Below are 11,958 nucleotides of genomic sequence, written 5' to 3'. Positions count from 1 at the left end.
AAAAAAAAAAAAAAAAAAAAAAAAAAAAAAAAAAAAAAAAAAAAACAGCAGAACTTTTCCACAAGTTTCTCTTCCTCAAGTTGGAAAACTGGAGAAATCATGTTTTTAATTTTGCGTTATTTCAGATCACAAATTCAAACACTTTTAAACATTAAGCTTCTGTTCAATCCCCTGGGAAGAGGATTCATTCGGATATTTATGGTTCAAAAGAAGCTGCAATATTGTGCTTGGAACACAGAGAACCAGTTATTAACTTCCTACTACTGTTATATAATAAATAATAACAGCTCGGCCCAGGTTACTGTGACCTCTGACAGATCAAGGAAACAAGTTATTTTCTCCTCTTGTGATTATAGCACATTGCAAGACATTTTTTTCCTTTTAATAAACGTCCTGGTACTCTGAGTTTCCCTTTCAATTCATTTAATTTCAACAATCTGTCAAAAACAGCCAATAAACAAATACTGAGTTACATTCTGCTGGGTTTTTTAAAGGCTCTAGACTATGAAAACATCTTGTGTGTCTCCCACCCTGACCACCCTGCGACTTTTCCATATACCACAGGCCACCCATAGACACAAAGCCAGGGGGTGAAGCTGACATGGTCTATTTGGAGCCAGTAGACAGGAGGGCGATGAGTCCTGATGAAGCACTTATGGACAAGATGTAGTTCACTGTAGGGTTGAAGTTCTTCAATATGAAGAAGGAAGCAACAATGACCACGACCAGGAACAGAGTGTTGTTATAGAAGATGGAAAATGTTGTAGCTTCATAATCAGCAACTTCATTCTTCTTCCACAAGATTCTTTCATCTTTCTCCTTCCGAGACATCTTTCTATTATCAGCTTCAGAAAGTTTTCGAGTCACTTCTTTGGAAACAGCATCCTCCCTCTTCTGTGCTACTTTGTGCTTGAGAACAAATTTCACATTCTTGTATGCAAAGGCTACCAAATATGTGCTTACTAGGGTCATCACACTATACAAAACAGCAGACTGAATAAGATCCATATGCCATATTCTCCAGTATAACCAGATGGGGATGGCTGACACGATGAACGCGTTCCCGAAGAAGAGCGCGGAGGACTTGGCCGAGAGATTGCGGCTGAAATCCTGCAGGAGCAGGTCCTCCTCGGACTGCTGTTTGGAGCTGCCTTTGGGAGCCATGGCGGAGCAGGAGGCTAGAACTTGGAAGGTAGAGCCGGCCGCCAAGGCGGGCAAAGGCCGAGAGTTTTCTATAACCATGATTAGTGGTGGTTCGATTTGCTTTGAAAAGTTTCTGGACTAAAAGTTTTTTGGCTATGTTAGAAACTGGAGGAATTATAAACATGAGTGTTTGCTGAAATCAGAATTGTCATGTGTGGGTGAGTGTGTTTATTAGGTGTGTATATGTGTGCATATATGAGTGTATATTTGTGCCTATGTGTATATGCCTGTGTATATGTGTATGCATGTATATATTTGTGTGTTCATGTATATGATTGCATGTGTGCATATGTGTAGGTATATGTTGATATGTATGTGTGTGTATATATGGACTTGTGTATATGTGTGTACATTCGCATAGATATGTATATATGTGCATATATATGCATGCATTATATGTTTGCGTCTGTGTGTATGTGTGTGAGCATAAACTTTGTCTCATATGTAAGTTCTTCCATCCAACTTCTCTTCAGTGTTGGATCGTCTTATTAAGGGCCTTGGTTAGTCTTATAAATTTTCATGAAAAATCTGTCCACTCAACCTTGCTCATTTGATTAGATTATTTAACTTTTGACAATAGAGAGGGAATATCTGCCCACCAGGTTCTGATCTGAGATGAGAACCCTGAATAATCAGTTGTTTGCCCTCGTTGAGAGGAAGGGCATTTGTGCAGGGTCTTTGGAGGGCATGCAGAACCTCCTTTCTTTGGGATGTGTTGGGCTGAGTCTCTGGAATTTGGAATCTGTCTCACTTCCCAGACACCTGTGAATCTATGCTCTCTGAATTGTGCTTGGTGCTCATGACGGGCCCAGATTGCTCGTAAGGTCTGTAAGGGAAATTCTGTGAGACCGCCCAGGCCTGCATTTGCTTTAGAAATGCTGCCAAGGGTTTTCTACCGTGATAATCAGTGCCCCTTATGTGAGGTTCACAAGGCAAACTGCTTTCTTGCTCTGTGAGTTAGGAAAAAATTTGCTTTTTTAAAGGAGGTGGATTATTCTACTTTTGCACAGTTAATTTTCTTTTCTTTTTTATTTATTTAAAATTTTTTTGAGACAGAGTCTTACTCTGTTGCCCAGGCTGGAGTGCAGTGTTGCAATCTCAGCTCACTGCAAGCTCCACCTCTGCACAATTAATTTTCTGTGTTTTTGTTTTTGCTTTTTCTGCTAGGGAGCTCAGAGTAAAATTTATGTTTCAGCTTTAGGAACTGGGTGAGACATGAAAGTGTGGCCTTCAGCCTTACCCTTAGACTGGATTTTCTATGCTGATCTGGATCTTCCATGATCTTGCATTTTAATCTTTTATTAACACTTTTTCATATGTGTGCTAGTCAGCTCTATCAAGCCCTCAGGGGAACAAGTCAACAGCAAATGATGAACATTTAAAAACTTTACGATTCTTGCTTATAGGCCAGTGGAGGGCAGGGAAGAAGACACAGAGGTGAGGCTGGGGGCCCACAGCTGGAGAGATGGTGGGTCATAGTGTGGACTCAAGAGCTGGGTACCCGCACCCAGGCACTCAGTGCACACAGAGGCTGAAACCAGCGGTGACTGCTCGGGTCTAGGGTAGGAGACCCTGCTGTCACTTTGGGTCCTGCCTTTTCACAGCTCCACACACACACTGGTTGAGTCACCTGGGCACATCGCCTCACCTCTTTGAGCTTCAGTCGTCTTCTCTGCAAAATGGAACTAGTAATAGAGTTAGCTTCATAGAGGATTGTGTGTTTTAAATGAGACCAGTTTTTAGGTGTGGAACAGAGAGGCTGGCATCAAGGGCTAGCCACCACTATTATTATTAGTAGTAGTAAAATCAGAAGGCCTGGAAATTGTGTGCAAATGCAGGGTGGAGAATACTTGAACAGAGCTTGACTTTTGAGCTTATGGTAAGTATTCCTTACACACCAGGTGTGGGAGGCAAAATTCTAATATGGCCTTCAAGATTTCCTACTCTAATCCCCAAGACTTTGAAGATTGGATTCACTGATGCAGGTGTAATTAGGGTTACTGCTATGGTCTGAGTGTGTCCACCAAAATTCATATGTTGAAACTTAATTACCTAAGTGAGAGTATTAAGAGGTGGGGAAATGAAGTCACAAGTATAGAACCCCCATGAATAGGATTCCCGTCCTTATAAAAGAGGCTGAGGGGAGCACCGTAGGCTCGTACCCCTGTCTTCTGCCATGTGAGGACACAGCATTCATTCCCCCTGGACGACACAGCAACAAGTGTCATCTCAGAAACAGACACTAGGCCCTCCTCAGATGCCAAACCTGCTAGTGCCTTGACTTGGACTTCCCAGCCTCCAGAACTGTGAGAAAGGAATTTCTCTTCTTTATGAATCCCCAGTCTCAGGTATTGTGTTGCAGCAGCACAGGTGGATGGAGAAAGTTCCTAATCCTTTGACTTTAAAATAGCAGATTACCCAGCTGGGCTGAGCTTCACCACACACCCTTTACAGCAGAGGATATTCTTGAACTGGTGATGGAAGGGGAAGTCAGAGGGACCCATGGGTGACAGAGCTGCTCTGTCCAGGGAGCTGCTCCTTTCCTGATGGTGATGTGGAGGGGCTCATGGGTCAGGATCTGAGAGCAGCCTTCAGGGGCTGAGACTAGTCCTTGGCTGATAGACATGAGAAAACAGGGACTTCAGTCCTGGAACCACAAGGAACTGAATTTTGCCACAACCTGGATGAGACCATAAGCTGATCTTCCCTGGAGCCTCCACCTACAGTACAGCAGAGCTGACGCCGGTTCCAGCTTGTGAGAGCAAAGGCAGAGAGCCCAGCCAAGCCTGTCAGGACTTCCGAGCTGCTGTGCTGCACGGTGGCAAATGGGTGTTGTTTAAAGCTGTTAAGTGTATGGCGTTATGCAGCTACAGATGGCTAATACATCGAGCCACTTCCACATGGTACCGTACACCTTCCGGGCACCACCAAAACACCAAAACGCCTGCTGGGCAGGGGGGATGCACCACACAGTGGCTCCCCATCAGCCTCTGGAGCCTATTGGTGGCTGCTCCTTGCCTGTGGGCAGGGGATACAATGGGTGTCCCTTGCTGCTCCAGTGATGCACTGACTGGCGGCTCTTGGGCCAGGGACTCCAGGTCGCAGATGCCACCCAGTGGGAAGAGACATGCCTGGGTGAAAGGGCATCTGGAGCCCTGTTGGTGGCTGCTCCCCACCTGTGGGCAGGGCACATGGGGTGTCCCTTGCCGCTCCAGTGATGCACTGACTGGCGGCTCTTGGGCCAGGGGCTCCAGGTCGCAGTTGCCACCCGGTGGGAAGAGACATACCTGTGCAAAAGAGCATCTGGGGGTCCGTGGGATGCACTGGGAGAAGGACAGCTTCACAAGCGCCTTCTGACTCATCAGCCACTTCTCCCTGGAGGGCAAGATGTGACCCAGAAGGCTGAACAAAGGCAGCCAGCTCCAGGGATAGAAAGTCCTTGTGATCTGTCTTCAATTCAGCTTTTACTCTGATTGGTGAAGCCCTTCTGGTGAAATGTGTGAGGCTTAAACCCAAGACTGTAAACCTAATAGGAATTCGGTTCGCTTCATGAGTCAAGATAATTGTGGTTTGAAAAATGTTTTCAACATGACATTAATTTCGACCTTTACGTAAAGACTGACATAAGTGTGTTTTTAAAATGGATATTCATGCATGACACAGTTTTCATTATCACCTTATCAGATTTCCTGAGTTGCTGCAGCAGTGATAGTTCAGGTGTTTCAAATAAGCAATCACTTATTTTTATGCTCTTGCAGGGACAGGTTATGGTGATTGAATGGGATTTTTCTTTTTCTTTTTTTTTCTCCTACAGGAGCCTCAAGAACAAAAGCCATCGGAATGGCCGTTCCCTGGCGTGGAGCCCCACAGGACTCATCAACCGTGGTTGAGGTTGGCTGAAAACAGAGCAAGAGAGGCCCTCGCCCATCTCAGGCCCTCTCCATACCCTCTTTCTGGTGGGATCCATGAAAGAAACTGGCAGCACGTTTCTATTTCTTGGGATTTAAGATCCTTTGTGTGAAATACTTAAAAAACCAGGTTATGGTTTATCCGTAAATTCTGGCTGGATCCCACTGGCTTCCTGATACCTCATGGGCCATTTTTCCTCTCCCAGCCACTTTCCTCACCTCACCCAAGGCATGCTGACAAAGGAGCCCTGGCCAGATGCTGCCACTGCAGAATTTTAAAAAATGGATTAACCAAATAGAGTTTATAAAGTTGAGGTAGAATTCACATAACGTAACACTATTTTAACAATTTTGAAGTGTAGGAAACAGTGACTTTTAGTACATCCACAATGCTATGTGACCATCACTGTCTAACTTCAGAAAGAATCCCCACCCCACTAGCGGTGACATCCCAGTCCCGCCTCCCCTGCCACCAGGCAATCAGGAATCTGCTTTCTGTCTCTGCAGATCAGCCTATTCTGGGCATTTCACAGAACTATATCAAATAGTGTGTGTCTTTTGTGTCTGGCTTCTTTCACCGAGCACAGTGTTTTCAGGTCTGTTGTGTGGCAGCAGGAGGGATCACAGCTTCCTTCCCTTTCAGGGTTCCACAGTGTTCTACTGTATGGATGGACCACATTACCTTATGGATGGACCACATTTGGCTTCTCCATACGCCCACCAGTGGCTGCTTTCTGGGCATTATGACTAACACTGATGTGAGCATTTGTGTACGTTTTTCTTTGACTCCCTGCAGAATTTTGGTGTGGGCTGATTCTCGGGTTTCACTGGACCCGGCCTCCTCTGGTGAGTGCCTGCTAAGACTGTAATTCACTGATTGGCTATCCTGGGATTTGTTTTCCTCAGATGAGACTGGTGTTTTCTGCTGAATACAATGGATTGCTTAAAGGGTCTTGAAGGGGCATGATACTGCAATATGCACCTTCCACGGCCTGGAATCTTCCTGAGTCTTGTCTTGGTTGAGCTGCCTTCCATGTACAGGTGGAGTCTGTCTCTCTCTCTACTATGTTTTTCGAAGGATCCTCTGATGCTATTTCTGGAATTTCCTGCTACTGTCTCTATTTCCCAAAGACCCAACTCTGTTCTCAGATTTATCAAAGCTTTGAGACCAGAGGTATTTGAGGTATGAGATCAACTCTATTAGTGCCCTAGGAATTAAGATGCCAGGCCCGTTTCCTGATAATGCTCTGTTTTAGTAATCACGGCTTTGTGCCACCTTATACTGTATACATCTGATCTTTTGCATGGATGGCATTTGCTTTCAGTAAGATTGGTTTAGGGCTGAAGTGATTGTGAGCTGCATTGCTGGAAGAGTGGCGATTGGAGGAAGATGGCGGTCCCCTGCCCTCCACCCAAGCTGTGGATACATCATCTCTTGACCACTGCCCCCAGGTCAGTGTAAGCTCTCTCCCTGAGAAGGGCAACCAGGGCTACGAAGAGACAGCAAGTGTGGCACTGGAATCTTAGCAAGGAGCTGTGTGAACGATGCTGAGGAAGCGCATGTGCAGAGCAGAGTTGGTCCGGATTACAGCTGGGACCTCCCGTTGGCTTACAGGGTGGAGGCTGAAGCCCACGCAGATGCCCCCAGTCACTCACGACGGCTTGCTGTTCAGGGCTCCCTGCTTTGTTCCCCGTGCCACGCCCTGCATAATGCCAGTGCCGTGGTGCCCATGGGTTACCAATCTGCAAACATGAGTGACATGGCTCAGCAAAACCTTCTCTCGACGTCCATGGAAAGCGCGGGGCTGCTGAGCGCGACCCAGAGAACCGCAGAGTGTGTGTCTCAAGCTCTCTGGGCACATGAGCCCACTAGGTGGGTTTTTGGGTACCACTGGCTGCCCTTTTTCATGGCCATTTTTTCTGGGCATTTCTCTTTAAAATGTTGACCAACATGAATTGTTAAATTGTTGAGTTTAGGTGCATAAAATGTATATATAATGGAATTTGTCAGCTTTTCAAGAGGCAGCATAGAGTCTCTGATCCTCCAGTGGCAGCCCCACTTCCCTGTGGGGTGTCTGCAGTTCCAGAGAGTCATGGAGCTTGCACTCTTGCTTATTTTAGCAGTTCAAGGCCTTTGACCCCAATTTTTTGCTTGTCTTATCCAGCAGAGTCTCATGCACGGTCACTTTTATTTCTCAACACACTTCCCTGCTCATCTGTTGGTTCCTTTAACAGAGCTTCAAGAGATCCTAGAATCAAGATGGTGCCATGATCAGGGAGCAACCAAATAACCTTTGCAAATCTCTCTCTAAATACACACACACACGCAAATACATTCATATGTGCATGTGTATGTACACACAGATTGAGTGTCCCTTATCTGAAGTGCTTGGGACCAGGAGTGTTCGGGATTTCCAGTGTTTTTGGATTTTGGAATATGCACATACAGGTAATGAGCTGTCTTAGGGGATGAAACCCACTCCCGCCTAAACACAAAACTCACTTATGTTTCAGATATACCTTAAAACACAGCCTGAAGGTAATTTTATATAATGTTTTAAATAATTTCATGCATGAAACAACATTTTGACTGCAATCTATCACATGAGGTCAGGTGTGGAATTTTCAGTGTCATGTTGACATTAACGAAATTTTGGAATGGAGCATTCCAGATTTCAGATTTTCAGATTAGAAGTGATCAATCTGTCTATGTAAGTGTGTTTGCTCATTTACTTTCAGCCCCGTCTGAAGATATTGGAAAGGAGGAGAAGAAAGAGGAAAGCAGAGAAGATCGCCTCGCAGAGGCCAGGCTGCAGCTTGGGCTCCGTGCACCTCTGCCTGCTGACGGGATCCACCTCAGGTCAAGAAGGTGCTGGCTCACCCTTCCCTCAAGATTTTAGAGATCCCAGTGCATGTCCTGGAAATCCTTTAAAATTCAAAGACAACAAGCAAAGCTCTGGCTAATTAAATGTTTTCTGCTTACCGTCGTTAACATATTAATGAGACAGGCTAAATGTATTACTCAGTGGTGCAGAAGCTCTTAGGTCTGTGCACCCCTTTTTGAGAGGATTTCTCCATGTGGCATCCGTGTTTACAGTGCACTGGCTTTCTGTTCATAGGGCTTTTACGTGGGGGCGATGGCACGGCAGAAAGCATCCCCAGGGTGAGAAGGGGATGGGGAGGTCCACATTGCAGTTCAGACCCGCTGGACACCTGCCTTTGAGATAGCCACATCCCTGAGCCTTTCCTTTCAAAGGATGGTGGATCAGTTTCTAATGTTCCCATTTTGACCTCTCAGACTCAGGGACTGGGGCTAGAGCACAGGTCCTCTCGTTGAGGTCACTGTAGCGCTTCAGAGGCATCAGCACTCTTGCTTTCTTTTGCACATCCTTGGTTTTCAGTTATTATGGGTACACAGCGAGCCACCCCAAACTTAGTACAACAATAGCCATTTTGCTATGTTCACGGATTCTGTGGGTAAGGAATTTGGAAGGAGCCCAGGGTGTGGTGCGTCAGTTGGGAAGATTCGAGTTGATAGTAGGTTTGCTCACTCCCGTGTCTGTGGCGCACGTGGCCTCTGTGTGGCTGGGCTTCCTTGCAGCTTGGCATCCTGAGCCGCCTTCCACGGGGGCTTGCTCAGGGCTCCCAGCACAAGTGTTCCAGCCAACAGGGTAGATTCCACAGCGCCTTTTCTGGCCCAGTCTCTGCCACACTGAATCATCTATACCTGGCGAGGTCCTGACTTCCTTTCTGCCAGACCCTTCTCTGGTCCTCAAGGTCCCTTACTGTTTTTGCCCCTGGTTACAACCTCCTGTGTACCTGTCCTGGAGTGTTGTGGTTAGGAGTGTGGTCTCGGGTGCAGACTGAAATACACTGATGTGTGCGGTAGGAACCTCGGCTGCTGCCCTATGTTCATGGCAAGCACTTCAGAGGCAAGTCCTCCATAAAGGGCCTTGACTTTTCTTTCCCAGACTAAAGTGCAGGTTCCTTCAGGGAAGCTCTGTCTTGGTCATCTCTGCCTGGCATTTCCTGCAGGACTTGGCAAGTACTGCGTTCCCTCTGCTTGGGCGGTCTGCGCTGGGTCTGTCTCCTGTTCTGTAAGTCTCACAAATTCACCCTCTCAGAGCAGCCGTCTCTGCCTGTCCCCTGCTAGGAGCTGTGGTGACCCCCACTCATCTTGTTTCCTTTTGTTCATGACACTAGCTCTAATGAAAATGTTTCATCCCTTGTTTGTTTCTGTTAGACCAGGATAGGAACCCCACCAGAGCCTGATCCGGGCCTGTCTCCTTCCCTGCTATTCAGTGCCTACAAGAGGGTCTGGGTCAAAAATGAATGGAGAGGAGGAAGGGAGGGGTAAAAAGATCGACTTCAGAAAGATTTCAGAAACACGGTGCTGAGAATAGTAGGGTCATGTACCAGGGTGGGATTTACTTCCTTTTTATACACTTAAAAAATCTCAAAGACATCCATTCAGCTTTCAGTTTAGGTGAAATCTATTCGTAATAAAAATAAAATGATATTTCAACAACTTAATTTTGAGTAAAAATATTTTCTGGAGGGCAGGGGGCTCTAAATACAAAGAAGCAGAGAAGCGCGTCACCTCTCCCCAGTGGGACTCATGGCTCTCAATGGAGCCACCTGGAGCCCAGGCACTTTGCGGTTTGTTCCTGGGTCGCCTCCACCTCCGTCCCTCAGTTATGGGGCTGTGATGGTCCACAGCAAGCCCCCATTCTTGCTGCTCCACTGGTGTGATTTTCTTGGGACCGAAATGGGGAGAGGACAGGATTGTGTGTTTTGCGAAAGCACAGCGTTGGACGTGCATTGGTGTTCCTCTGTGCTTCCATGACTTGAGGGCAACCATCTAGCAGTTTACAGGGGTTCTGAATAAATTCCAGGGACCTGGAAATTATTGGATTTATTTTATTTTAAGCAGAAACATTTTATGTTTAGTCTGGTAACGGCATGCTCCACTTAGTGTGGTCATGCCTAGCTCTCTTGTTTTGTGTCCACTTTGGAGTCTGGCTCTGGGCAAGCACTCAAATGCTCATAGGAATCCCATGGCTCAGGGCATCCTCTGAACCCAAGGGCCTCTAAAGGGGGAACAGCAACGTGGGAACGTGGGTGGGGACAGCGAGTGAGGGGCCGGGTGCAGGGTGACGGCAGGTGTAGGTTCTGCACGATGCACACCGCACTGCATGGGGGCACTGTGCGTTCCCCAGCAGAGCACAATGATGCCGCAGAGTGTGAAGTCACAGGTCTCCGCACTCAGCGGGGAGCGGAGGTGCTTCGGTTTGAGAACCGGGGGGAGCAGGCAGCTCAGGGCCAGCAGATCGGCCCCTCTGCACTTGGGGAGCTTTTGGCAGTCTGCTGGGTGAGGGCGTGGTGGTCACTGGTGGGTTCACGTGATTCCCCATCATTCTGTCTCTGTGGCCCCGCCCTCTCTGACTGTGCCGACAGTGGTCAGTGTGCCTCCGTGCCCTCTGCGGTTGAACGTTAGTCATGATCATAGGACTTTAATGATCTTATTGAGTACCCAGTGCCGGCCTCAATTTTTACTTGGAGAATGTGGGATTTACATGACAAAATATGACTCATGCACGCATGCTAACTGCCTGAATTAGGGGTTCTTGGGCTTAGCTGCTGGTTGGAGTCACCCGGGAGCTTCAGGAAACTCCAAGGCCAGGCCCTCCCTCCCAGAGGTGGGGCTGAACGGACCTGGGGAGCAACCTGGGCTCTGGGGCTCAGGAGCTGCCGGAGGCTGAGGGGAGCCAGCAGGGCACCTGTGGGGTTCTCTGGGTGGTCCAGCGGAAGCCAATGCTGGGCTCTGGAGAGGGGAGTGAGCAGCAGTGCAGAGTTCAAACGCTTGTCACAGACCTGGCTGCTCAGGGTGGCATGACCTTTTGGAAGAGTATGTGGGCGAGAAATTGGATGATTTATCTAAAATAGATGCCAGCATGGTGTGAGTGGGTGACTTTGTTTAGATGTAACTGTGCATAGATTACGCTGTTTGGATGTGTTTAATTATGGCATGTGATGGCGCCACTTTACCAATCATTTGTATTAAATGTCCTCAAGCCTAGTTTGAGACTTTAGGTCAAGTTAAAACTGTTTTATCTGTCAGCACCTGGGAGACTCGGGAGGGACTGTCACTGCAGGACCAGTCCTAACTGTCCCTATCATGTGGATCACAGGATGTCAAGTTGTTCTGCAGAAGTAGCAGAGCCGAAGCTGCAGTCATATGACCTGGGCATGTGGAGAGCAGGAAACCGTCACCTCAGTAACACTTAGAACCAACGTTTCCTCCCTGAGGAATCAAAAAGCCTGGGCATCACTGGAAGCTGAACACGGGAACCCTTTCAGAAACAAGCGGTCTGTTATCCAGGAAGAGCCAGTGCTGAAGTCCACCATTCCACGCCTTACCGTAAATAACCACGTTTAAAGCTGTCCCATCAAAATCCGCCCCACCAGTGCGTCTGCATACCAACCTGCCCTCCCCAGCCCATTAGAGTCTCACCCAACCTAATACTGGGGATTCAGATCTGAGCCCTGCCTCCTGTCTCCTTGCTGGTTGGCCTTGCAATAAAGCCTTTTCTTTTCTCAAAAGTAGGAGCTATAATATTGGCTTCCATGTGCAGTGAACCCACTGCATGACTCAGAGGATGTGTGGGCACACGGTGGGATGGTGTGGGGCCAGGCAGGGGCATCGCAGATCCAAGGACTGGCAGTTTCCTTTAATGCGGGGCCACCATGAGCAGTTGTAGGTGATGCAAGGAAGAGCTCTGAAAACCACCAGGTCAGTGTGGCATTGGGCACCTTGGCTGTCAGGGATGGTCTGACATGACCCCGC

General features: G+C 47.6%; 2 protein-coding genes across 8 annotated transcripts in view; one reads left to right on the top strand and one right to left on the bottom strand.

The window, feature by feature from the left end:
* Window positions 1-11,714, top strand: part of APMAP (adipocyte plasma membrane associated protein) — a 143,710-nt gene extending 131,996 nt beyond the window's left edge. The window contains exons 11-15 of one of the 7 annotated variants that reach the window (XR_004178974.1): window positions 5,018-5,094; window positions 5,755-5,881; window positions 6,018-6,563; window positions 6,727-7,980; window positions 11,303-11,714. The gene's annotated coding sequence lies outside the window, so the exon portion shown is untranslated. Of the gene's footprint in view, window positions 1-5,017; window positions 5,095-5,754; window positions 5,882-6,017; window positions 6,564-6,726; window positions 9,645-11,302 lie in introns of those variants that run through there. The other 6 variants (XR_004178975.1, XR_004178970.1, XR_004178972.1 and 3 more) reach the window with 6 other exon arrangements.
* LOC116270773 (translocon-associated protein subunit gamma) lies at window positions 13-1,221 on the bottom strand. The gene has a single exon (XM_031656505.1). The coding sequence runs from the start codon at window positions 1,162-1,164 to the stop codon at window positions 607-609; it is 558 nt and encodes a 185-aa protein (XP_031512365.1). The 5' UTR covers window positions 1,165-1,221; the 3' UTR covers window positions 13-606.
* Window positions 11,715-11,958: the final 244 nt, after the last annotated feature.

This window comes from Papio anubis, chromosome 16 (genome assembly GCF_008728515.1).
Source record: "Papio anubis isolate 15944 chromosome 16, Panubis1.0, whole genome shotgun sequence".
Lineage (NCBI taxonomy): Eukaryota > Metazoa > Chordata > Mammalia > Primates > Cercopithecidae > Papio > Papio anubis.
The sequence above is the reverse complement of the archived record's forward strand: the minus strand, read 5'-3'. Positions and strand labels throughout refer to the sequence as shown.

Coding starts and splice junctions, on each gene's coding strand:
- LOC116270773 (XM_031656505.1), bottom strand. CDS start 1,164: ATGGCTCCCAAAGGCAGCTCCAAACAGCAGTCCGAGGAGGACCTGCTC.